This window comes from Ricinus communis, chromosome 10 (genome assembly GCF_019578655.1).
Source record: "Ricinus communis isolate WT05 ecotype wild-type chromosome 10, ASM1957865v1, whole genome shotgun sequence".
Taxonomy (NCBI): domain Eukaryota; kingdom Viridiplantae; phylum Streptophyta; class Magnoliopsida; order Malpighiales; family Euphorbiaceae; genus Ricinus; species Ricinus communis.
This window is the reverse complement of record NC_063265.1, coordinates 13,888,068-13,915,060: the sequence shown is the minus strand read 5'-3', so window position 1 is coordinate 13,915,060 and position 26,993 is coordinate 13,888,068. Positions and strand designations below refer to the sequence as shown.

General features: G+C 36.9%; 6 protein-coding genes across 7 annotated transcripts; 3 read left to right on the top strand and 3 right to left on the bottom strand.

The window, feature by feature from the left end:
- Positions 1-268: 268 nt before the first annotated feature.
- LOC8285724 (TVP38/TMEM64 family membrane protein slr0305) lies at positions 269-2,825 on the bottom strand. The gene is made up of 2 exons (XM_002512655.4): positions 2,303-2,825; positions 269-985 (listed from the first exon to the last, which is right to left on the bottom strand). Exons 1-2 carry the CDS (start codon positions 2,605-2,607, stop codon positions 496-498), a joined length of 795 nt encoding a protein of 264 aa, XP_002512701.1. The 5' UTR covers positions 2,608-2,825; the 3' UTR covers positions 269-495.
- Positions 2,826-5,723: 2,898 nt separating this feature from the next.
- Positions 5,724-7,155, top strand: LOC8285723. The gene has a single exon (XM_048380155.1). It carries the CDS (start codon positions 6,111-6,113, stop codon positions 6,933-6,935), a length of 825 nt encoding a protein of 274 aa, XP_048236112.1. The 5' UTR covers positions 5,724-6,110; the 3' UTR covers positions 6,936-7,155.
- Positions 7,156-7,761: 606 nt separating this feature from the next.
- On the top strand, positions 7,762-11,922 carry LOC107260751 (pentatricopeptide repeat-containing protein DOT4, chloroplastic-like). The gene has a single exon (XM_015714842.3). It carries the CDS (start codon positions 8,788-8,790, stop codon positions 10,789-10,791), a length of 2,004 nt encoding a protein of 667 aa, XP_015570328.1. The 5' UTR covers positions 7,762-8,787; the 3' UTR covers positions 10,792-11,922.
- A 132-nt stretch (positions 11,923-12,054) lies between these two features.
- LOC8285722 (heavy metal-associated isoprenylated plant protein 45) lies at positions 12,055-13,132 on the top strand. Of its 2 annotated transcripts, none has more exons than XM_048380156.1 (3): positions 12,055-12,410; positions 12,513-12,588; positions 12,676-13,132. In XM_048380156.1, exons 2-3 carry the CDS (start codon positions 12,534-12,536, stop codon positions 12,996-12,998), a joined length of 378 nt encoding a protein of 125 aa, XP_048236113.1. In that variant the 5' UTR covers positions 12,055-12,410; positions 12,513-12,533; the 3' UTR covers positions 12,999-13,132. The 2 variants fall into 2 exon arrangements, with proteins under 2 accessions (XP_048236113.1, XP_015570671.1); XM_015715185.3 differs by having other exon boundaries at positions 12,098-12,414.
- Positions 13,133-13,143: 11 nt separating this feature from the next.
- On the bottom strand, positions 13,144-18,238 carry LOC8285721 (DNA replication licensing factor MCM2). The gene is made up of 17 exons (XM_002512652.4): positions 17,961-18,238; positions 17,677-17,855; positions 17,331-17,500; positions 17,039-17,225; positions 16,728-16,947; positions 16,446-16,653; positions 16,119-16,253; positions 15,836-16,027; positions 15,569-15,741; positions 15,299-15,487; positions 15,093-15,209; positions 14,861-14,945; positions 14,629-14,775; positions 14,407-14,532; positions 14,127-14,309; positions 13,702-13,863; positions 13,144-13,603 (listed from the first exon to the last, which is right to left on the bottom strand). Exons 1-17 carry the CDS (start codon positions 18,155-18,157, stop codon positions 13,481-13,483), a joined length of 2,793 nt encoding a protein of 930 aa, XP_002512698.1. The 5' UTR covers positions 18,158-18,238; the 3' UTR covers positions 13,144-13,480.
- A 650-nt stretch (positions 18,239-18,888) lies between these two features.
- Positions 18,889-20,300, bottom strand: LOC8285720. The gene has a single exon (XM_002512651.4). It carries the CDS (start codon positions 19,670-19,672, stop codon positions 19,160-19,162), a length of 513 nt encoding a protein of 170 aa, XP_002512697.1. The 5' UTR covers positions 19,673-20,300; the 3' UTR covers positions 18,889-19,159.
- Between the last annotated feature and the right edge of the window lie 6,693 nt (positions 20,301-26,993).

Below are 26,993 nucleotides of genomic sequence, written 5' to 3'. Positions count from 1 at the left end.
AAAATGAATGTCCTCCCAACCCAACCATCTCCACTCTCTTCTTTGGGCTAAAACTGAAACATGGCCTGGCCACATATTGCACCAAATTCACTCCATGTATAAATTCCTTGTTTCATTTCTCAGCTTTAAACCCCGATAGTTTGCCCATAATTACTAAAGTTTAACCCTCCATTACTAAATAGTTTGCGCTGCCAAATTATTTTTTACCACTCTCCTCAAACTATCCCTTGCTTCGCTTTCTCCTGTAGGCTATAGCTTTCAATTAACAGGACCAAAAGACCAAAATGATGGCCAAACTTTAAACCCCGAATGTCAGCCAAAATATTTAGTTCCAAAGCAAATAAGCACCATAAATAATGCAACCACAGTATGTCCTTATGGCCTTTTTGAAACACAATAAACAGAAAATCGCATATCATTATCTATAATGAGGAGTCAGTAAAAGAAAAAAAAACAACCGGAAAAGGTTAGCACTAGTATAGTTAAATTCTTTTTTCATCGACTCTTCTTCAGGCCATCGCCACCTGTATTACCAGAAAGGTCTTTTGATGAATCAACATCATTAGAGTCAGTAGTATGATTGCTAGGAGAGGATTCAACCATTGTGATATCAGAAGAGTACTTTTTGATTCTCATAGAAATGAGGATACTTGATATAATCCCAAGTAATGGAAAAAGGTAAGACCAAACCTTTGATTTCTGAGAGCCAGATGTCGAAGCAACAGCAGCACCAGCAAGGCTGCCTATAGATGTGTTCTGTAAGATCATTGGCAGACAGCCAATGATTGTAGGAAGCAGAAAATCCACTAGAAACTCAACTTTTGTAGCAGCTAGGGCATAGTTAATGACATAAGAGGGCATGGGAGAGAAGCGTGCAAGAAGGACAAATCTCCAACCATCTTGTTCGACTCCCTTGGAAAGAAGATGGAAATATTTGTTTCTCTGTGCCCACTCCATGGCTGAACTTGAACTCCTGAAAACTAGCCTGAATAATCCGTACTGTCAATTCAGATCCTAAAACTAATTATAGACAGACCATAAAACTAGTTAACACCACAGCTAAACATGAGTAACACAACAAACGCAAAAACCCTCAGAGAAGTATTTGCCAAGGCTTTAAATTGCAGAAGGTATTTGCTGCACAGACCAAGGCCAACTAAATCGAGCCCAATTGGAACGACTGGGGAGATCATGGAGAGTGATTTTGGTGCTAGGCTTTGCTTAGGCTTGTTAGCTTTGTTGACCTCTTTCCTAGATGTCTGTGTTTAGCCTTAGCAATTTCCTTATAGTGAAGACAATTGTTCTTCACTCTTGCAGGAATAAAGCACAACCAACAATGGAATCATTTTCTTGCCTTATATGGTTAAGTTTTTGTTACAAATATCCATTTCTTGGTTTATCTATTTATAAATTCAAAAGATGGACATTCTTTTGGAATTGATCCTTGAGTACTGCTGCAATGGTAACTCCAGGCTAGATCTCTGTTCAACCATTGCAGTCTGTTATTTGACCATATGTTGAAAGGGGATGGTTTAGGTGCAATTCATAAACTGTATGCACAATACCGGTGAATTGTACTTAAAAGAAGCTGATTGATCTTCAAGAGTTTAGACCTTGTTGTCTCAGTAGACCTATATCCTAGTTCTACAAGCTAAATTACTAAACTTCCTAGTAACTTGAAAAAAAAAAAGGCTACACAAAAACAAAGTGCAAATTGGGTAAGTGGGGTGTTACAGTTCCTAATGATTTGTGTAAGTGGGGTGCAAATTGCGTAAGTTTCAATTAGAGGGAAAAAATAAATATTTGGTCTAATATCTGTGAGGCGAGTCACCAGCTCCTCTTAAGGAGCGCGCCTGCACCTGCGCCTCAGTGGAGTTGCCCGCCTCAAAGGAATTGAGGCGCAAGGGTTTAAGTTAGCAGTCGTGCATAGTGTGATTGATTAAATAAGGGACGGAAATGAACATTAATTGGTTGAGGAACAGAGGGATAGTTGCGGATAACATATTTTAGCCATGTAAAAATGTCATTGGCTTGATATCTTAGATGACAATCATGATTAATTAATTATATAATGTTCATTGAAGAGATAAAAGAGAGTAAGGTTAAGATATTTTACTAATCCAAAATTGAATTGGCCTACTATACATTTTCTTGCAAGTTATGATCAGAGGAGAGAATGGTTGATTAAGCATAATTGAGAATACAATTTGACAAGTTCCATTCATAATTGTCACTTACAGTAATACTCTGATCAACTAGAATCCTAAAAACATTAGACACAATGTTGAGAGAGAATGCAAACCTGCCGATCCAGAAAGAGAGGGAAGCCCCTAAGAGCTTGGCGGAAAAGACGCAAAGGACTGCAGGCATGAATCCGAAAAGAAGAGGAGCGGCAGCCTCAAAGAAAACAGCGTAGGGCAAACAAAGTGCCAAGGTGAGAGTGTGAATCCCAACATAAATTGGCATAGCCCATATACCTAAGCCATCCGACCATTCAGCAAACACCTTCAGTGCAGCTTCTTTGTCCCATCCTGTTTGCTTAATCAATTCCCTCCCTATAGCAACAATCCCCAGAATTGCTCCTACCTTCCACCATTTCGTCTCCATCCCGTCTTTCTTGGCTCGTACCCTCGTCTCGTCTCCTATTCGATTCCTCTATTTTGCAACCATTACCGTTTTTACAATCCATGAAGCTCTTAGTGGACCATGGGTTTTCTACTATGGCCCATCTCTCCTTTCATGTTGTCGCTCCTCAATCTCAACTTTTATCTAATTTAAGAGATAGCAAACCGGGTTGAATCAGTTTCTAATAAAATGATTTCAAGTTCTTGATTATTTCGATTTTACATAACTTCGATTTATTAATTAGCTATAATAGACTTATTTGTATTTGAATTAGTGAATATTTTTGAAATGGAAATGCTGAAAGAATAGAATATAAAACTCGCGATAAGTTTTATAAATTAGAAAATAAATAATTTCAATTTTTATGTATTACTGTTATTGATCTTGTTATTATTATTGTTATTGTTGTTATTATTAATATTATATTTATTTTATTATTATTCAATTAACGAAACTAAAACAACAAATAATTTATTCGGTTTATAAAATGGTCTAATAGTTAGGTAAGGTTGATAAAATCGTGCCTAAATGCATATATTTGTTAGGTGATAAGACTTAGAACTAGAAACTGTAATAATAACTCTATAAATATTAGGGTCACATATCAAAAATCTTTTTATTATTGTTATTAATATTATGATTTAATTAATCGTTGTATTATTATTTTATATGCATATCGAAAATATTAAAATAATAACGCTTCTGGCCCCCTGCATGGCTAAGGGTAATAGTCACAATTCAGTATAAACATAATATGTTATATGTTTAAGAGGATAAAAAGAGAATGAGTTAAAATGAAGAGGAAGGAGATGATTATGTTCTTAGTAAGGATTTGTTATTTTCTTATTTTTGAGTTGTATTAAATTATAGCAGTAGATTTTTATATTTTTTAATTTTATTAAACTACCATATTTTAAATTGAATAGACATTAAATATTAAAAAATTATTTAATATACTTTTAATAAATTAAATATTTTAATAATTTTGACTTTTATTAAAATATATTTATAATTTATTTTATTCCAAGTCATTATATCATTCAGTTAAAAATAAATATTAAATAAAATTAAAATATCAATACATTTTCGCTAATTTTAAATTTTATATATATAATTATTTGAATTAAAAAATATGATTAAATTATAAATTTATTTACGTTAATTTTTATATTTTGATTAAGTTTGAATAATTAATATAAGATATTATTTCTTAAAATCTTTTGTACAATTTTTTATTAGGAACTTCTTAGATAAAATATTTTAAAGTAAATGTTGGTTTTCGAAATCTCTATAGTTTTAATTTTAAAATATTAAATATAAATTTAAGTTAATTATTTAAAGTATATTAAAATTAATTACTAGAAATAGAGAATAAAATTAAAAAATATGAAAATATTTATATTTAAAAGAAAGAAAAATAACGGTTAAGTAGCAAAAGAAATTCATAAGATAATATAATAATTAATTTTAGTAAATGTGAGAGGTAGTAAAATTAAAAATATAAAAGTTTAGTAAAAGTAATATAACAAAACTGATAAACTTAAAAATATATAAGCGTAAGAAGAAAAAGAAAGAAAGCGACAATTGTGGCGACCAGCTTACAGGATAAGAGACAGTCAAATGGGAAAACACGTGCGTTGGTTTTGGTCAAAATAATGCAAAGGATTAGAAGTTATAGGACCCACTCTCTCTGGCTCTCACGTTTGGATTATTTTTCAAAACAAACTGATTTCATTTTGATTAACCAAATTAATTTAATTTCTTAACTCGTCCATCCCATCCAATGAGCCAACGACCTTGTTGCAGACGCCTCTTTTGACCATATTTTTCTACTCACCTTCATTTACTTTTACTCAGAAAGACTCATTTCTTATATTTATGGTTTATACATAATATTATAAAATCACTACTTATATTCTCTTTTTTTATCGAAACTGATACATTATTAATTTATTATGATAGATGGTAAGGTGATTTAATGATATTATAATAAGGAAGATGGTAGGATATGGTATATTATTAGGTGGGTCATGTGTATATACAGAGAGATTAAATATTCATGATATTAAGTTTAATTATGTGATGGGAGGTGGTGTCCAGGCTCAAGGGAAATGAGAGAATACATATTTATTATTAGAGAGGAAATCAAAAATTAAGTTTTGGAGGGCCTTGGAAAGATGAAGGGTCAGTATCGTAGATCCACTAAATATATTTATTAGGAAAGAATATAGATATTTTCTTGAAAATGCATGTAATTAGGGACACAAATCCTTGTGGTACGCAACATTAATTCTAGAATGAGTGGCAGATAGGGGAGGGATGAATGAGTAACTGGGTGAGAGTGAAGTGAAGTCTACAAATTAAAAATGAAATTGACATTGCTTGCATTTTTAGAAGTAGTGAAATTAATTTTTTGAGTTTCATTTTCACTGAAAAAGAAGTGATGTAATTGGGTGGAATGTTCAACGGCACGCACGAGGAGAATCAATCAATCGTTGAAGAAAAATCAAGTGCTGAAACAGCTTTGGTGGAAAGGAAGAAATTAGGAGGCTAAGGAATTAACCATCAAAAGAAAATTAATTTCTTTTAAGTTTAAAATGAGAATTAATATTGGTTTTTTTTAGTTTCTTGTCTGCATAAGTTTTAAAATTTTAGCCCCCAACTTAAATAATTTAAAGTTTCTCTATAGAATGCATATTTTATTAAAGTCCTCGTCTTAACTCTTAAAAGGAATTGTTTAAGCCGTGATTTGGAAGTTCTCTCCAAGCTACAGTAGAAGAGAAAAGTAAGGATGCAAGAAGAAATCCAATGTACGAGGCAAAAGAGATTATAAATAAAAAAAGAAGGCAGGAGTTTGCTGACTAATGAGGAAGCATGGAGAGAATCTGTGCGTCAGGACGTCAAAGCACTGCCAATTACAAAGGCAAATGGTAAAGGCGAGGATGAAATTGAAAATCTTTTTAATTTAGAAGGCCTGAATTGAAGATTGGAAAGCAAAGAAAAGGCCAAAAGGAGAAAAGTTGTTCAGTCAAACTAGTTACAATATAAATAATCCTAGAAATAGGTAGGCAGCAGGTGTACCCAGGTCTCACGCCTCTCGCTAAAAGTTGACCAAACTAAGCTTCCCTTCTTTTGTTAACTGATGCTAAATGCTAATGCTTGGCTACTATTCTTCCAATGCTTGGCTCCTACTTGCATGAGATGTGTAGGTGCTATATTATATTTATATATACATATACATATACACCTTCAACTTCAATCATATACTCTCGCCCCGCTCGCCCACCTCCTTTTATTGACTTATTTTTCTACTCCTACACATTACTCCTCTCTCTCAATTCTCATCTATCTATATATGAAAACCAAAAGCAGGTAACATCAACTTCTTGCTTTCTTCTTTTGGTTGCAACCGCTCTGTATATGTATTATCTATTATCTATATCCTTTTCCGATTCCAGATTCAATAGGGTACGTGTTATATTAGGATGGGCAGGAAATTCATGAATCTCCAAATGATTCCGTGGTGCCTTCAGCTAATGGGGAACCACATATCCTGCGTGCATATCAGGCCAGAGCCACCTGCTGGGACTGTGAAGCTCATAAAATCGGACGGGCTCGTCAAGATCTACGACAGACCCATCCATGTCTCTGAGCTACTGCACGAGTATCCTAAGCACCTCGTATGCCGCTCCGATTCTTTCTACATTGGCCAGAAGATTCCAGCTCTTTCTGAGAACGACCAGCTTCAACTGGGTCACAAGTACTTTCTCCTGCCTAAACATTGTTTCCAGTCTGTCTTATCTTTTGTCACCATCGCTTCTTTCGTCACCACCTCCCAGCCACAGCTGCCCCACTCCTCCACCAGCACCCCCCGTGATTCAACAAACGCTCTTCTAAAGAAAGCTGCCACTTGCCGAGCCTTCGACATCCAAAAATCTCCATCTGGGTGCCTTAGAATACGTGTCTCCGATGAGTTTATTTCTCAGTTGTTGGAAGAAGGCAAAATGGAGGAGGATGATCGTAAAATCACGAGTAGAGTATGCACCACTCCTCAGTTACAAAAAGATTACGGTTTGCTTGTTAGGTCACGGCAATGGAAACCTAAACTAGAGACCATTAGAGAGAAGGAGAAGAGGAAGCTTTCTAATTCATTTGGTATGAAGAGAAGGAAGAAATCTCTGTCGTCTTCTAAAGGGACGACACAAAAGGCCAACAAATCTTCAGAATACCGCCTTCACCCGACATCCACCTCCAAGCCCTCTTCGAAATCCAAGTCCAAGATCAAGATGAAGATGAAATTAAGAAAATGAGCATTTCTGTGGGTAGGACTAGTCTCTTTTTCATTTACATAAAAATACTTTTTTTTTTTTTTTCTTTTGGTCTCAGTAATGATATGGGGTTAATTGGCATGTGATCCCTGATGTACGTAAATACTTTGTAAAACAGCTTGATCATAGTTCACTTAAATTCAAATGACAAAAACTAAAGAAAGGAAGGAAACCCAACAGCAATCTGTTCATTCTCACTTCATTATTGTTTTCATTTAGCAAGTGAAAGAAGCAGGAGTGAAGCACGTTCAACTTTAACCTGATAAAAAGGTTGTGGAAATGGGTATAGTTTTTGGAGAGTGGGCGAATGCTATTGCTAGCTACAAGGCAAAAACAAAAAAGTAGGGAAGAGAAGGTGATAGTGAAATGTGAGTAAGCACATGAATGATCAAAATTGACGCAAACACATGAGATGATGGGAGGGCATGGGACACTCGCCAAATTGGAATTGGTTTGTTGAAAGAGAATTAGAGGCGTGTCAAACCAAAACAAAATCCACAAAATTACGACAAATTAACAGTCAAACAAAGTCACTCACTCACCCACCCACCCACTATTTCTTTATCCAAACATCATCACTGCTATTACTATTACTATTCTCCAAATGAATGTTCAGTTACAGACTGGACGGCCCCCAACTTCAAATTTTATCATTCGCAACTAAATTAAGCTTTACAAATTGTAAGCGTAAAAGAAAACTTGGCAGCCGCTGTGGTTTTACAGACATTTCATTGGGCGCGCCGCCCATGTCCAATCCAGCCAGTTTAATGTTGACTGCCGGTAATTTCTTTTGACCGGGTCATCCCTGCCACAAAATGTCACTGGTTGGGTGGAGTACTGGACATATATAACGGACTGCTACTTTTCTTTTTTTCTTTTGAAATCAACGGACTACTACTTTTAAATCTATTTTTGGCATAAGGTTAAAAAAAAAGAAAGCCCCTGAATTAATCAGGGACGTGCACTTAGATCCTTATTCATCCAAATCGGCTCAATATTACCCTTTATCTTTTTAAAACGGTTCGATTAAACTTAAATTTATAAGATCTGTCGAGTTCTGTATGAGAGATAGGGTCTACTTAAACTATAAACCAGTAGTATTATAACACGTGGTTTCTTCTTTATTTTTTGTTTGAAAATAAAATTTATAACAAAAACACTAAATTAAACTAATTAAAATTATAAAAAGAAACAAACTAAAAGACATATTTAAGTTATTAAAGAAAGGCATTGCGGTCACTATCAGCACCAAATGCCCAAAACATTACAAAAATCTATCAAACGTAGAATAAAATAATCTATAATAAAAAATAAACAAAAGAATTTTATAGTAAGAACAAGAAGATGAAAATACAGAATGCAATCTTAATTAAAAAATACAAAGCACGATATTCTCATCATCTGCTGTTCATCGCTTCTTCATCATTGGCTGTAAAGAAAGAGGGCGGTGAAGGATTGAGATATTAGGTTTATTTTCATTAATCTATATTTCATCATTCAATTTAATTAGGTTAGTGTTCTTGTTTTCTTTAAAGAATAAATATTTAATTGCACATAAGTTTATGAATTTCTTTTAGAAATTTTAAAGAAAATAAAAACTGATGTATTGTTTTAAGGTGGATACTAATAAGTTGGAAGTTGAGAAATAAATTATCAGCATATGCTCAAAGTAGATGTGAAATTTGCTTTGAATCTGAAGGATATGATATGATTAGATTTTGATGAAGAGATACAGTCTTGTTTTTGAAAAGGGAAGCAGATAAGTTTGGTGGCTACTTCTCGCTCATTTTTGAGGTAGATTACAAGATATTCACAATTTCAGGTTCCTATTCCTATGATGGATGCCCATCTCCTTTCATCTCCTATCCACAATTTCCTCAGATTTGATCCTTCTCCTCCTACTCCTACGTTACATTTACAATTACATTCCCGGCGGCGTTCCCTTACTCCTCTACGGTTGCTCAAATCTGCTCATTCCGCATTCCCCCTCCAACCGCTCGATGAAATTCCTCTCTCCGATACCTTTGCTTGGAACAATCTTATCCACTCCCATTTGACCAATCGAGACCCCTTTTCTGCTCTCTCCATTTATCTTCACATGCTCCTCCGGGGTGCTCTTCCTGACAGACGCACTTTTCCCCGTGTTTTAAACGCCTCTCGCCTTTCCACCAACCTCTTTCTTGGCAAACAGATTCATGCCCAGGCTCTTAAATTCGGATTCTCTTCTGATCCCTACGTCATTTCTTCTTTAATTGATTTCTATGGCCATCTCGATTCCACTGACGCTGCTCGATCCCTGTTTGATAATTCTCCTTCCAAGAATTCTGTTTCTTGGACTGTCCTCGCTAGGTTGTATCTGATGCAAAATAAGCCCGACGTTGTCCTTTCTTTGTTTTATCAAATGCTTGATTTCAATTCTCTTTTTGATCCTGTAGCTTTGGCAACAGCCCTTCGTGCCTGTGGTATGTTAAGATCAATGCATCATGGGAAAATTCTTCATGGCTTTGCCAAGAAATGTCGATTGGAGTTTGACATTCTGGTTAGCAATTCACTCTTGAAAATGTACGTTGATTGTCACTGTATCGAAGATGCTCGGGCTACTTTCCATCAAATGCCAACTAAAGATATTATTTCATGGACTGAAATCATAAATGGGTATGTAAAGATAGGGGAATTTAATGAAGCTCTCAAATTGTTTCGACAGATGAATATTGCTGGAATCAGACCAGACTCGCTCTCACTCTCTACCATTCTCCCTGCTTGTGCAAGACCAGCAGCTCATAAGCTTGGGAGAGAGATTCATGCTTACTTGCTAAGAAACGGTATAGAACTCAATCTTATGCTCCAAAATGCTCTTATTGACATGTACGTTAAATCAGGATTCATGGAGTCAGCTTCGTTGATTTTTGTTCGGATGAAGGAGAAGGATGTAATTTCATGGACTGTGATGATATTAGGCTTTAGCTTACACGGCCAAGGTGAACTTGGAGTAGAGTTGTTCCGCAGGCTGGAGAAAGACCCCAGCATAGAGATTGATCAATACATTTATGCAGCTGTCCTCCGTTGTTGTACTACTGCGTGCATGGTTGAGGAAGGAAAGTTATACTTTGGTTGTATTAAGGAACCTAATGTCACACATTACGCCTTGATGGTTGCTCTTTTAGCTCGAGCAGCACTTTTTGACGAAGCAACCACATTTATTCAAGAGCATCAGATTGGAGGATGTGGAGAGGTACTGAGAGCACTGCTAGATGGGTGCCAAATCCACCAGCAAGTGAAAATAGCAAAGCAGGTTATTGAGCAACTTGGTGAGTTGGAACCTCTTAATGCTGAAAACTACGTGTTACTGTCCAATTGGTATGCTGCCAACACAAGATGGGAAAAGGTCGAAAAATTGAAAGAAAAGATTAAAGCTATGGGTTTGAAGATTAAGAAAGCTTATAGTTGGATAGAACACCGCAATAAGGTGCACGCATTTGCAACAGGAGATTTATCCCACCCAAGATCAGAGATAATATATGGGAAGATACAATGTTTAATGAAGGAACTGGAAGTTAGAGAACACGGGCTTGCTCCCATTTTTAGCCTCCATGATGTAGAAGAAGAGCGGGAGTGCACTCAAATTAAGCACAGTGAAATGTTGGCTCTTTGTTTCGGGCTCATCAGCACACAGGCAGGGGCAACAATTCGGGTCGTCAAGAACCATCGTGTGTGCCACAGCTGCCATGAGTGTGCAAAGACTATTTCTAAGATAGTTGAGAGAGAAATAATAATAAAAGACTCGTATTGCTTCCATCATTTCAAGGATGGAATTTGTTCCTGCAGAGATTTATGGTGATTCAGTTTTGATTTCTTGATAATTTTTACTTCTTTAAGGTCATGAAATTCTTGAGCTGGGAATTTCTGTGACATTGGATGTTAAACGCAATAATTTGGAAAAGAAAACCTCCATAAGTGCAGGTGGATGAAATGGAAGAAGATTTATTTCCTGGACTTCATAGGTTAGCATAAAAATCTGAAAATCTTTTCTTGTTTGGCAGTACGGCCAAGCAGTAGCAGATTGTTTAGCCAAGGTAAAATACTTTCCAGGGGAGTTGGACCAATGGGGAAAGTAGGGTTGCCATGCTCTATCTCCGCTCCGCTCCCCAATTCATTGCCAGAGATTGTCCAAGTCAGCAAAAGAAGAAAATAGCATGGTTTTACAAATTGAAATTGCGGGGAGTTTCTTAATTTCTGTGATTGGTTAGGGGGTTGTGTTTTGGTGAAGTTGGAACATAGGTCTTAATATGTTCAATTATTGATGTGGGAGGCCAGGTAGCATATGTTTTTGAGTTCGTTGGACAAGAACAAAATAAGACTGTATTTGGAAGAGGGTCAAGCAGCTTTGTTGCGAGGAAATCAGAGCTAAAGAACATCAGATATCCTCTCAGATGCCAGAGCTTCAGAATGAAGATGAGATTAAGAGATCCTCGTTCACAAGCAGTTAGTAAAAATGAATCGATGGTGGAGGAGGTTACCAACAAAAGATGCAAATACGAAAAAAATATGCTTTTCCTACAATAATATATTCCCATGGGTATCATATCATAAGATTGTGTTGCTCAACTTGAGTGAAACTGAAAGTGATAGACAGCCATTTTACTGTTAATTAGTTTTGCAATCACAACATAAACCGATTGTTTCTTGTGATGGTGGTCCACTGATGAATAAATGAGCAAATATATTGTAGTGGACCACTCACTATTCCATTCCATTTACTTTTCTATCCTTAACTCCCCATCATCGAATTTGTCTATCATTCTTCAATTTCACATGTGTAACAGTATTAATACATTAAATTCGCAGTTTCCACATAAGTTCTCTGTTCAAATCAGGATTTTTACCCATTGTTCAGAGAACATATTCGGAAAGGCAACAATTTCAACATATTGCCCACTTCAGTATTCTTTCATCATCCACCTTCACCAAATTATCATTGTTATTATTCAGACCTAATTTGTAGCTACTTTGAGATGTCTGATTAAAGAGAACTCATAAAAATATCCAATTAATCAACCAAGGAAGATCTAAAAGCTTAAAACTTCTCCTTATGCTGCGTTTAAATTCAGTGGATGAAGTTTTGAGATAAATTTACTACACAATCTGTCTCGATAATGGTTTATATTGTATCTCAAAGTAATTTTCCAATCTTTGCACTTCAGTTGTATCATTAATATAATTATAATAAAAATGAAAGTAAGAAATCTGAAACATTATCTTATCAGCTGAAAGCTTGCGAGACAAGCCACCTCACGTACGCAAGAATGAAGAAAGCAGCAAGTGAATATTTGAAAAGGAGATATATAGGAGCAGAGGCACAGGGGAAAAATTACGAGAACATGTTGAGCTTCTCCAGCGGTTGGCATTCAAAATCATGTTTGGACGGCGTTCTGGGAGTTCAAAACCATCAAATGCCATGTCTGTAAGTCCCCATTTTGCATCTCATTACGAACCCATTTTTAACTATGCATCAAGAAACTGGTAACAAATATTATGTATGCTTTCCATTGCATGGGATAGATTGTGGAGCTTTCTGTTCATATGGACTGCGAAGGATGCGAGAAGAGAATAAGAAGAGCAATCTCCAAAATGGAAGGCAAGAGCTTTTAATTGTTATATGTTATATGTTATACAGAGTTTGATGTCTTCTTCTATTGTTTACGTAGTGTGCATCATGTTGCAGGGGTTGATAGCTTGGAAATAGACATGGATAGGCAGAAGGTGACGGTAACAGGATATGTGGATCAGAGAAAGGTCCTGAAGGTAGTGAGAAGAACAGGAAGGAAGGCTGAGTTTTGGCCATTCCCCTATGACGTTGAATATTATCCTTATGCAGCTCAGTACTTGGATGAAACCACCTACACAACTTCCTACAACTATTACAGGCATGGGTTCAATGAAAGCGTGCATGGATATTTTCCTGACCAGGCCTATGAGACCGTTGATGATAACACAGTTCATCTTTTCAGTGAAGATAATGTTCATGCCTATTGCACCATTATGTGACTCACTGCTGCTCTTCCCAAGCCTGAGAAAAGTGTTTTTCTTTTTTTTTTTTCTTTTTATCTTTCTTTTCATTATAACAAATCCATTGTCAAATGACAAATAAGATAAAACAAAAACAGATAATAGTTTATCTACATCTGAGACATAATGAAATTCTTTTTTCCCACAAAAATAATAATTATACACCAGAATCTCACGCATTCACTTTTTTTTGCTAAAGTTCCAACTGCAATTTTACCTTCGCTTACAGGGTAACGTAAAATTAACAAGTTACTACCAAGGGAATTCTACGTCCAACTGATAGTGAAAGAATGAAACATTTGACATTGGACCCAAACTTGGCGAAATGGATTTGTTTCCGAATTCAGTTTCACAGGTCAGCAGAAAAATTGCTCAGAATCTAAACTTTGAATGCCAATGCCAGTGCTTTACTCACTCGTAAATACTTTCACCGATTGGCCTAAATAAATTTCTAAAGAATATTATGAGCGTCTTGGAAGACGATGCTTAATCACCTGACGATCATTATCCAACTCAAAATTTGCTGCCAAAAAATCATTACTTGTGAAGAAGGGGCTTAGATCACTGATTCCACGTTCTTCCGCCTGCACACAAGTTAATACAATCAAAATCCTACCCTACCCTACGCACATTTTCCTTCCTAAGCAAAAAAGGAGTGAATCAGAATGTAGGTATGCATTACCATGTTCCGCAAATCCTCTACTTTCACATCAATGTGGCTAAGCCCTGAAATAGAACCAGATATAATTTCTTCAAAGCGCAGTGCTCTATTCACAAGCTCTTGCAGTAGATTGAGAAGCATTCTATTGTAATCCATCTTGTAGGTGATGTACTTTCTGAAACTCTGAAATAATACATCAAATTATCCCTTTAGCTATTCTCGAGAAACTGTATTAGGGCATTTCAAAGACTTGTAGTTGTCCAAAAACAAATACATGCAATAGATCGACAACATGCTGTGCAATCTTTTAACTTGCTGTGTTTGTATCTACTATTCCAAATAGAAGCTATTAATCTTCGTTAGGAGATACATACATACATGCATTAGTCTAATATTAAGGAACAGACAGCAACAAAGAAAAAGGGCTATTAAATTTTGTACTGCACCTTCTGCAGAGCCCTCTGCACCCCATATTTTTGTGTTGAAATGAAAGAATTTAGTAGAACTCGTATTGCCATGTCCACGTCTTCTTCCGTAACATGCTGTCTGAGATGCATTCTAGCATGCGCTTCAGACATTCGTATCATTGATTCTATGTGCCTCACTGCTATTGGAACTCCCTGGCCACGCTGCAAACGCAATGAAACAGAAAGACATGATGCAATCATCAGTCTAATGCATTACCCATAAAATCACTCGGAGACCAAGAAGCAATTAAATCTTTACCGAAGACTCTCTCCTTAGTTCAGCATAAACTTGCGTCAGTTTCTCCATATCAGAATCATGCAACCTTGGGAATACATTCAACTTGGCATAAGTTAAGTATTTCTTCAGCAAATCTTGAGGAAGAATCTGAAAGAAGAAAGCTTCTTCACAGTTAAATACCTAAAGAAACAAATGTCAAAACAATATTAGGATGCAGGACTAGTAGGATCTAGAGCATGGGACCTCTGGATCAACAGGCCTAGCAGATGCTAGGATATCTTCCTGGGACTCACTCAAGTCGTCTGTGTTACCACCCTTAGGTTGTGACCTAAAATGACTATCTACCACGAACTTTGCAAGCATCTCATCTGCAACTGGGTCAACCACATCCTGCATTCAATAAATAATTTCCAATGTGTTAGTATCAACTAACGCCAAAAATAAAACAGAATGATCAAATTTGCAGAAACATTACCTTAACAACGCAGAGGATGTCAAAACGAGAAATGATGGGATCAGTCAACTCAACGTTCTGTGAAAATGTTTTCGAGGAATCATATCTGGGAAATTGGCACATGTTGTGTTAAAATAAGGTGTCCAATAAAAAAAAAGTCAGGTGTCCAACATTTTACATGTTCATCATAAATGTCAAAGTGAAGTTCCAATCACAAGCAGTCAATTGTACAAACACGAAGTCTTCCACATACCTTCCTCCAACAGGATTTGCAGCAGCAATGACAGAGCAGCGAGCCTGCAGAGAAGTAACTATACCTGCCTTTGATATGCTAATACTCTGCTGCTCCATGGCTTCATGGATACTCACCCTGTTAATGGATAGATATTTAGTTCCTCAATAATAATAGAAATAGTAAACCGATCGAGGATTACCAACAAATAAGTAAGTTTTCCTCACCTATCCTGATCATTCATCTTGTCAAACTCATCGATAAGACAGATCCCCTTGTCAGCCAAAACAAGGGCACCTCCTTCCAGGGTCCACTCTCTTGTCACCGGGTCCTTGTGCACTGCTGCAGTTAGACCTACAGCCGAAGCTCCTTTACCAGTAGTGTACACAGCCCTCTGTCCAGTCTTTTCAACATACCTTAAAAGAATATTGTATATTAGTCGCTACACACTATTGGAATGGTAATGCACTTTATATTTGCTCAGAGATGACTCTTACTTCAAAAATTGAGATTTTGCTGTGCCTGGATCACCTAAGAGAAGAACATTGATGTCTCCTCTGAGTCTGTGCTTCCCTTCAACATTTTTCTCTTGACCTCCAAACATGGCAAGAGCTAATGCAGTTTTAATGTCCTCGTGGCCATAGATTGATGGAGCAATTGATTTGATAATCTGGGATTTTAGTTGATGAAAATATTTAGAAAAAGGCATTTTACGTTAATACGATGGGAACATGATTAGTAGAGAAATAGTGCAGGAAATAAACCCTTTCTCCTATCCTCGGGTCTTTAGCAAGCTTCTCAATCTCTTCTTTGTCCTCCTGTGTTAGTTTGTAAGCAGAAAAGAGGTCCTGCTTCTTTGTTACATGGTTAGCTTCAATGACAGTGGCAAAGACAGGAAAACCGTTCTTTGTGTTCAAAGATAAGTCAAAGTTATTTGTGTAAATGCCAGTGACCTCCTGAAATATGAAAAGATAACACAGGACGTGAGGAGGTGATGATCAAGAAAACAAATATACAAAAACCAACGAGGCAAAGAAAAGATAGTACGATCTCTTCCCCGGGACGGGCACAATCAATCAAATCATTCAACAGTATCACTTCTTTGTATCTGGGAAGCCGACCAGCAGGCACAATTCCAGGACTTTCCTGGAGCGTAAGTTTCTGGTAGTTCCGGTAAATTGTCTGCAGTAAGGCATTGAAGGACATGCATATGAGTTCAGAAATTGTCCCTAGAATTTATTCAGCTGGAAAAATAATTTAATAGATATACTAATTAAAATCTTAACATTATTAAAAGGAAAAAGGGAAAATCCAGCTGAACCTGCCATGGCAGCTAAAATAAAGCACATACAGGAGAAGATAGGAGATAGTTACCTGCTCAATATTAACAGTGAATGGTCCTTTTGACTGGCATTCAGGGCAAGAGCCAACCTTAACTTCTGAATAGGAACTCTGAAAGAAGGGTCCTAAGATTGCCCCACACTTGTTGCAATCATATTTCACCTGTTGCAACTGTGGGAATACTCCAGAACGTCTAGTGACAACTCCCCCGATACGAATCATGGTGTTTAAATGGATCTGTCTGAAAATCAACAAGTTTAAACCTTAGGGGGAAGCGAACTCCCAACACATAGTTAAATACATTGAATGCCAAACCTGATATTACGGATCTGATCATAAACTGGTAAGCTGGTAATGCGGACATAGATCTTCTGATGGATATTTTTGTAGTTTGGGTGTAAGCTAAAGACAACACTTGCAGCTACATCTTCCATGACTTCTAGGACGGATTGAGGAGCATCGGCAAGCCAGATGGCAATATTGGGATGGACAAAGATAAATTGTTTGTAATCAATCTCCAAGCTGCACTTATTAGCTGCAAAATGCAATAAAACATATAATGAGTGAAATGAGAAGTCATGGTTGGTAATGAAAATGGAAAAGCAGAGTATGAAGAGAGCCTTCACCTGATACCATCTCATTTATGAGACGTACGTATTCAAAATCATCATGGTCTTTCTTGACATATGTAAGTAGAAATTCCTTGAACTTCTTAGCAATAAAACGGCGCACTTCATCCCTGGTGACCCACTCTCTTAGAGTCCCTTGGACTCGATACACTTCAAACTCGTCGCCCTCATCGCCATCTTCATCCTGCTCGATGATACTTAATGGTATTGAGATGGATTCTTAAAAAAATTATTATTATGAACAGGCAGATATGCGTTTAATTGTACAAGGATGAGAAATGATGAGAACCTCAAAAGGATAATCATCAGTCATGGGCACATCGTCCCTTGAGTGATGGCGCTGTGACCGGCCAGGGGAGCTTTGCATAGCATCAGTATCGTCATGGCTTTGCTGAGAGGATGGAGGCCTAAAATCAGCTCTAGACCTCTTTGGAGGCCTATAGCTGTCATCATCAGTATCTGCAACCAACCAAACAAGCAAACAATAAATAGTAAAATCTAAGTAGCATCCTGCCCTACAGCCCTAGAAAGCAGCCAATTGTGAAATCAATTTGACTGGGCACGGATAGGCTGGGGTTCGTAGTTAGATTACTGAATAAATAAATAAAATGGCACACAGAAATGAATTAACCAACCATGATCATGAAGAAGACGAGGAAGCTTGCGGTTGGTAAGGCGGGAATCACGGGCATCGAGCTCAACCTCAGCAGCCCTGCGATCGTTCATTATCTGATCCAAATCCCTTTCGTCTTCAACTGAGTCATCCAATCCTACCGATTCGTACTGATCATGCTCTTCCATTCTCCGATAGTCACTGCGTTGAGTTTATAGAAATTAAGATTACACTAACCAGTTTGAAATAAATAAAATGAAATAAGAGATATACGTATATAAGGAAGCAGGTGAAATTAGAACTGACTCCATGAAATTATCATTGAATAGATCCTCTCCTTCCTCCTCTTCCTCTTGAGGTTCATCAGGCTCATCTCTAATGATTTCGGGATCGACGGAGGCCTCATCGTCGTCGTCTGTGAAGTTCTGGCTTGTGTTGTGGGGGAGCTGATCGGTATTGAATCCTGCTGAGGTAGGGGATTCTGGAGGACTCGAGGACGCCATTTCTTCTCTCCTCTTTCTTTCTAAACTTGTAATTTCAACTAAACACTTTCACTTTCCCTTTCCCTAATCAGTTAAGAGGGTTCTTGCGTTTGGCGGGAGATTTTGCCGCCATTTTAGTCGACGTGGGCTCTTTGGGCTTTTTTCTGCTTTTTAAACTCTCTAGTCCCTACCTGGGCTCATGCTTGAGTTCAATGCGGCCCACACCTAATATGATTTGTGATTTAGCCACTCTAAAATTTTTATGGACCTCAATGATATCTTAACCGGTTGTTCTGACAAAGCCCTTGATCATTGTAGAAAAGGACGCCCATCCTTGGGGAAGGTTACATGCAGGAGACCATTTCCAGTGTCTTTCCATTCTCATATCAAATTCTTGCCTTCAGAGACATTTCTTTATTTTCTAAAATAATTTTTGTTTTTCTGAACGAAAATGGGAGAGAAATTAGCAAGAAAATAAGGAGGAAGGACGTGTCATTTGATTCAGTATTTTAGATGTGCCACCGTCAATGATATATTTGCCATATCAGTCGGTGTGTTTCTTCTCACGTTTTTTCCAGCTGAAGAAAAAGGGTCGTAGCTAAAAAACACCATTTAAGATGCCTGTGCTGTGATATTAAAGTGGCTACATGAGAACTCATAAAAAGTTTAGGTTGTGAATTTATCTGCTCCGGTAGGATGTTCCCTATTAAAAGTTTTAATTGTTCCAAAGAAAAATAGTTGGCTTGCATGGAAATAATGCACACAACACAATGGAACACAGTGAAACCAGTTGGCTTTACAAGTGAACAGCAATATACATTTAATTAATTACATGCCAATGATTCAAAGGAAAAATCTCATACAACTCACAGCAATTCAGCAATCGGATTCCTCCTTTGACAGGAAAAAAGGGCTGCAAAATCACACCCATTTGTTTTTGCATTTTATTCTATTCAAACACATGCGACTGTGAACAGAATACACAAAGAAAAAATAGATAAAACAAAGCAAGCACGCATGCAATTAAACGCTTCTGGCAAGCATCTCTTGAAACCTCTTAAAGGATTCCAGCTTCTGTAAACGCATCTGCTTGTGAAATCTCATGATGAACAAATCTGCAACATGATCAATTTCATCTTCCAAACTGAAATCTTCTCCTTCATCCTTGGAATTCTTCACCAAATCAATGACGGACCCTCCTGGGTCATTGAACTCCTCCTCTTCATCAAACAGCGTGTGCCTCAGATCAGGGTACTTATCATCTTCGTCTGCCAAGGCATTATTGTAGAGAACGATCGCCTTGCTTTGCTCCTCCCCATTCTCGTACTGCCTATCTTTTTCGTCCTGCCCAAGAATGGTATGTATCTTGTCAGAGATGGAACCCAGCAAAACCTTCTTGCTCTTCATCATAGAAAACATGATAAGACGAGCCTTAACTGCGCTCGTTTTGCTCTTAATAGCCAAGGACTTGGCCTTTGCAACTGAACTCACCAATGCCACTATCTGTTTCAAGATAACAGATGCTTTCTTCTTCATTTTTGGAAAACAAGTAACAGATATTTGGATCTAACCAAGAGCTGCTGATTAAAAAGAACCTGATAGCTGAATATTAATCAGAGAGGGCTGTAAAGTTGCATGAGGATATGCAGAAGAAGGTGTTCAGGCGGGTTATATAGAGAGGAGAGAAAGCATGGGCTTCCCTTTTTTTTTTTTTGTTTCCTTTTTGTTGCTTTTTGTTGTATGCTTTTGAGGGTGAGTGGGGTGAAAATGGATGATTCCATGGGAAACTTCATTCAGTGGTAATCTACTCTTACCCACCCGCCGGTAATATCATCTTAAATTTTCTCTTCTTACTTTTTTTTTTTCTTAAATTATTACTACTGTTGTATAAAAATAACTATTTCTGCAGATCTAGAAAGTATAAAGATCACAAAAAAAATAGCTATGAAAGCTTACTTGATTTTATTGATGAATGAAACTATTTATACACATTTTCTAGTAACTGAATAAACAAAAGATCTGTTGAATATTATTGAATCTTGTAATCTACTGAACTCAGCTACTGATGTATATCTTTAATACTCATTCTTATTTTATTAGCTGCAAACTCCAAGTTTCTTTTTCAGAGTCTCAAATTTGCTTCTTATGAGCGCCTTAGTAAAAATGTTAGCAATTTGCTCATCAATTTGACAATGCAGCAAATATACTGTTGAAGAATGATTAAAAGGTTGACCGGATTTTATGGGACATACAAATATTTTAGTAATGGGTTATGAGTTTGTTTTAGTCAATAAAGTAGTGCGTAATGTTGCTAATATTACGCTGGTAATTAGTAAACTTAGTTTTGGACTTATTTTGTAAGCCTATATATAGGCATTGCACATCTTTGCCATTTTTAAGCAATTTAGTAAAAAGTCTTCTACAAATTCTGCAAATCTCTCTTGTTCTTTGCTTCTCTTTCTAACAAGTTTGGTATCAGAGCCTGGTTGGGCAACAAAAGTAATTGTGAAGTTTGGGTTCACTGGGTATTTGAATGAAACAAGAGAAAGTTTTTTCAGAGTTTGAAGAGAGATGAACGAAAAATTAATGGCAGGAGCTGGTTTTTTATCCTCTCAACTACTTATACCGAATTTCCATGGTGAGAAGTATGAGTGGTGGAGCATCAAGGTGAAAACGTTGCTCAAATCACAAGAGTTGTGGGACTTGGTGGAATATGGGTTTGTTGATATTTTAGATCCCACTCAAGAAGATGATGACAGACTGAGAGAAACTAAGAAGAGAGACGCCAAAGCATTATTCATTTTCCAGCAAGCAGTGCATGAGATAATTTTCTCTCGAATTGTTGCAGCAACCACATCAAAAGAAGCATGGTTAATCCTACAGAAGGAGTTTCAAGGCGGTTCAAATGTCATAGTTATGAAATTGCAAGCACTAAGACGTGACTTTGAAACTTTGCTTATGCAGAATGGTGAATCAGTTGCAGATTTTTCATCACGAGCTATGGCCATAGTTAGTCAAATGCGCTCTTACGGTGAGCAGCTTTCAGAAGAGATAATTGTTGCCAAAATCTTGAGAAGCTTGACTCAAAAATTTGATCATGTGGTAGCTGCTATAGAAGAATCTAAAGATCTGTCAGTTCTTTCTGTTGATGAACTGATGGGATCTCTTTAAGCGCATGAGTCAAGAATCAATAGGTCACTTGAACAGAATGAAGAAAAGGCATTTCAAGTGAAGGAGGCAGCAAACAAACATGAAGCAAATTACCATCCAGCTACTAGCAGTAGAGGAAGAGGATTTCGTAGTCATGGTCGCGGTAATGGCTATGGCAGAGGAAGGATGAATGAAGAGCACAGGCAGACGTCTAATGAGCAGCGAAACACAAACAATGGCATTCAATGTTATCATTGCAGGAGGTACGAGCATATTAAAGCTAACTGTTGGTATAAAGATGAAAAGATGAATTTTGTCGCAGAAGCAGAAAGTGAGCATGAAAATAAGCTTTTTATGGCGTGCTTTGATACTAACCATACACCAAGTGATTTGTGGTTTGTAGACAGCGGTTGTTCAAATCATATGACTGGCACCAGAAGCTTGTTCCAAGAATTGGATGAAACTCATAAGATAACAGTTCAGCTAGGCAATAATAAAAAGCTGCAAGTTGAAGGAAAATGCATTGTGGGAATCAGCACCGGCAATGGAACAATATTGAATAATGTTCAATTCGTACCTGATCTTGAGTATAATTTATTGAGTGTTGGGCAATTGATGAATGGTGGATATTCTATTTTATTTGATGACGATGCTTGTGTCATTAAAAATAAAAAAATCAGGCCAACAGGTCCTATTATCATGACTTCAAACAAGATGTTCCCATTGGATGTCTCTAACATGGAGAATTTTGCTCTTGCTGCACTTACAAAGAATGACTCCGAGCTATGGCATTTGAGGTACGGCCATCTCAATGTCAAGGGCCTCAAGCTGCTGAGTGATAAAGGTATGGTTCACGGACTTCCAACAATTAGTTCTATTGATTTATGTGATGGGTGTATTTATGAGAAACAAACAAGGAAATCATTTCCTGTTGGGAAAGCTTGGCGAGCTTCAGAATGCCTAGAATTAATTCATGCTGATTTACGTGGTCCAATGCAAACTGAGTCTTTAGGTGGGAGTCGTTATTTCTTGCTATTTATTGATGACTATAGTCGCATGAGCTGGGTTTATTTTCTGAAAAGCAAGTCAAATGCCTTTGAGAATTTTCAAAAATTTAAGGCCATGGTAAAGAAGCAAAGCAGCTGTCATCTCAAAATTCTTCGCACAGATAGAGGTGGAGAATTCATGCCCAAAGAATTTAATTTATTCTGCAAAGAAAATGGCATCAATAGGGAGCTGACAACTCCTTACACTCCGGAGCAAAACAGCATCACAGAGCGAAAAAATCAAACTGTTGTGGAGATGGCAAGAAGTATGTTGAAAGCCAAGGGATTCTCGAATCGTTTCGGTTTATTTTGAATCTCTCACCAACAAAAGCTGTCATGAATCAAACTCCATATGAAGCTTGGTATGGAAGGAAACCATTTGTGAGTCATTTGAGAATTTTTGGTTGTGTTGCTTATGCCTTAATAAATTCTCAAGTTCGTCAAAAGCTTGATGAAAAATCTGAAAAATGCATTTTTATCGGTTATTGTACTCAATCCAAGGCATATAAATTGTATAACCCTCTCAGCGACAAGATTTCAATTAGAAGAGATGTAATATTCAATGAAAGTAAGAGCTGGGATCGGGGTGACGAACAAGTGCAATAAGATATTCCTGTGTCTGCTAAGATGTCTTCAAATGAAAAAAAGGAGTTGTTTATCCAAGTTCATCTGTTGATTTCCCTACGACATCAGCAAATTCATCTATCTCAGCAACACCAAACAGAACTTCACCACCCTCTACAACTCTTGAGGAGTCTTCAGATGAGACACCACTAAGGAAGTATAGATCTTTGACTGATATATATGCATCTTGTCAGTTTGCTCTTACTGTCTGAGATCTTATACATTATAAAGAAGCAGTTGAAAAAGAAGAATGGCGGAGAGCAATGGTGGAAGAAATGAATGCTATTGAAAAGAATAGAACATGGGAGATGGTTGATTTGCCGGAAGAAAAAAATACAGTTGGCTTGAAATGGGTGTTCAAGACTAAATGGGCTGCAGATGGGAGCATTCAAAAGCACAAAGCTCGTCTAGTAGCAAAATGTTATGTACAGCAATATAGTGTAGATTTCGAAGAAACTTTCTCTCCGGTAGCTTGATTCGAAACTGTACGGCTTATTCTAGCATTAGCTGCACAAAAGCAATGGCCTATCTATCAATTTGATGTCAAGTCAGCGTTCCTCAATGGAGATTTACAGGAGGAGGTCTATGTAGCGTAGGCAGAAGGTTTCATAAAAGAGGGCAGCAAAGCAAAGGGGTACAAGTTAAAAAAGGCATTGTACGGGCTGAAGCAAACGCCGCGAGCCTGGTATAGCAAGATTGATGGGCATTTTCAGAAAACTGGTTATAAGAGAAGTGAGAATGAGCCTACCTTATATCTGAAAAAGCAAGGTAAAAATGATTTCATCGTTGTCTGTCTTTATGTCGATGATATCATTTATACTAGTTCCTCTAATTCTTTTGTGGATGAGTTTAGATATCAAATGATGAATGGATTTGAGATGTCAGATATAGGTTTATTGCATTATTTTCTTGGTCTTGAAGTTCATCAAGCTGAAGATGAAATTTTTATTTCACAAAGAAAATATGCCAAGGACCTCCTTAGTAAATTTAGCATGCTTAATTGTAAGCCTGCAGCTACACCAATGAATATTAATGAAAAATTGCAGCATGGAGATGTGGTAGAAATGGCAGATGCATGGAGGTTCAAAAGCTTAGTTAGAGGCTTAATTTATTTAACAAACAGTCGACCCGATGTTGCATTTTCTATTGGTGCTATTTCAAGGTTTATGCAGCGACCTTCAAAAGATCATTATGGAGCAGCTAAACGAGTTTTGCGTTATATTGCTGGAACTATGGAGTATGGAATATGGTACTCTAAAGATATCGATTTCAGATTGTATGGATTCACTGACAGTGATTGGGCATGTTCGTCGGATAATAGGCAAAGCATTTCAGCTAATGTTTTCTTTCTAGGATCGGGAATAATCACTTGGAGCTCAAAATTGCAAGCAATAGTGGCACTATCGTCTTCTGAAGCTGAGTAGGTGACAGCAACTTCAGCAGCTTATCAAGCCGTTTGGCTAAGAAGATTATTGGTTGAACTTCAACATGAGCAAGAAAAACCAACGGAGATTTTGTGACAACAAAGCAACAATCTTCATAACAAAGAATCCAGTTTTTCACAGCAGAACAAACCATATCAAACTGCGTCACCATTTCATTCGTGATCTTGTTGCAAAAGAAGAGATAATCTTGAAATATTGTAGCACCAATGAACAGTTGGCGGATATACTTACGAAAGCTTTATCAAAGGAGAAGTTCTGCTACTTCAGAAGATTGCTTGGTGTGTGCAACTTTGAATCAAGGGGGAGTGTTGAAGAATGATTCAAAGATTAACCGGATTTTATGGGACAAACAAATATTTTAGCAATGGGTTATGAGTTTATTTTAGTCAATTAAATAGTTCATATTGTTGCTAATATTACGCTGGTAGTTAGTAAACTTAGTTTTAGACATATTTTGTAAGCCTATATATAGGCACTGCACATTTTTATCATTTTTAAGCAATTCAGTAAAAAGTCTTCTGCAAATTTTGCAAATCTCTCTTGTTTTTTGCTTCTCTTTCCAACATATACTTAACCATTCTTTTGTACTTCTCTTAAAAAATACAATTTAATATTAAAATACTTTGATTTCCCATGAATGATAGGATTATTGGAGATTGAAATTGCTACCTGATTATCAATGAACACTCGTCTACTCTCCTTTGTTCCATATGTAAATCTTTCAGAACCTTCCTAAGCCATAAAGCTTGATTCACCGCTGCTGCGACAACAATAAATTATGCCTCAACAATTATTGAGCCACTATTTCCTATTTTTTAGAGCACCACGAAAATATGTCTGAGCTAAAAGTAAGAGACTTGCCCAATCATTATCAGAATATGCATGTAACTGAAAATTTTGATTATGGCCATACAAAACTCCATAGTCAAGAGTCTCTTTGACATATCTAAGAACACATTTGGCTGCTTTGAAGTGAATTTCACTTGCACAATGCATGAATTTTGACAAAATACTTACAACATATTGAATGTCAGGCCTCGTTGACGTGAGATACATCAAACATCCAATAAGGCTCATGTAAATAACCTTGTTGACTTCTTAGCACCATCCTCTTTGATGAGCTTATCCTTTTGGTTCATAGGAGTGCTAATTGGTTTGCAATCCTCCATTTAGAATTTATGCAGAATTTCTTAGCAATATTTTGTTTGGTATATAAATACACCTCGCTAATCTTTCCTAATCTCTACATCAAGGAAGTATCCCATTTCACCTAGGTCAGTCATTTCAAACACCTTTATCATCTCTTTTTTAAATTGCTCAGTGAGTATTGTATCACTTTTTGTTACCAAAAAGTCATCCATATAAAGTGAGGCAATTATAATATCAGTTTTATAATACCGCACATAGAGTGTGAATTCACTTTGGCTTTTAATAAAGCCTAAACTCAACAAATGCTCATCAATCCTGTTGTACCATGCCCTTGGCGCCTACTTTAAACCATATAGAGCCTTTTTCAATACATATACTTTGTTTCCATGCCCTTTCACCGCAAAACCTGCAGGCTGCTCTATATAAATCTTCTCCTGCAAATGACCATTAAGAAAAGCTAATTTAATATCAAGCTGAAATACCTTCCATCCATTTTAAGCAGCCAATGCTAACAATATCCTTATGGTGTCAAATCATGCAACAAGAGCAAATACCTTCAAAAAATCAACACTAAGGACTTGAGAAAAACCCTTCACTACAAATCTAGCTTTGTGCTTGTTAATGGAGCCATCAACATTTAATTTTATTCTGAACACCCATTTGACTCCAATGATCTTCCTATGCTCAGTTTTTTCCACTAATGTCCAAGTCTGATTTTTTTTAATCATATTCACCTCCTCATACATTATCGCTATTCATTTTGAATCTTTCACTGCTTCCTCATATCTTGCAGGCTCAAAAATTGCAATATTGCATTTTTTATAAATGTCAGAGAGCAATCTAGTGCCTCTTACAAGAAACTTATCGACTAACTTGTCTTTATTTTGCAGAGGATCAACAATTTACTTCTTTTCTACATTATTCCAGCTTCATTGTTCATTCTCCATGAAGTGCACATCCCTACTTATTAAAACTTTCCTTGTATAAGGTTGAGAAACTCTATAAGCCTTAGATGTTGAGCTATATCCCACAAAGATGCCGGATTCAGCTTTCTTGTCTGACTTGTCTCTTTTAATCTACAACATATAAGTATAACACAAGCATCCAAACACTTTCAAAATTTTTAACAAGGCTTTGTAACCATACTATGCCTCAAAAGGAGTCTTCCTATCTACTACTTTGGTATGAAGTCTGTTTAGCAAAAGCACTGCAATATTTGCAGCCTCTGCCTAATATTCCTTAGGCAACTCTTTCTCATGAAGCATGCATCTGACCATTTCAACTATCATCCTATTCTTTCTTTCATCGACTCCATTCTGTTAAGGGGTATATGGAGCTGTAAGTTGATATTCGATGCCCGCTTCAGCACAAAACTAATTGAATTGTTCTGAGGTGTACTTTTTGCCATATCAGACCTTAGAATTTGAATCCTATATCCACTTT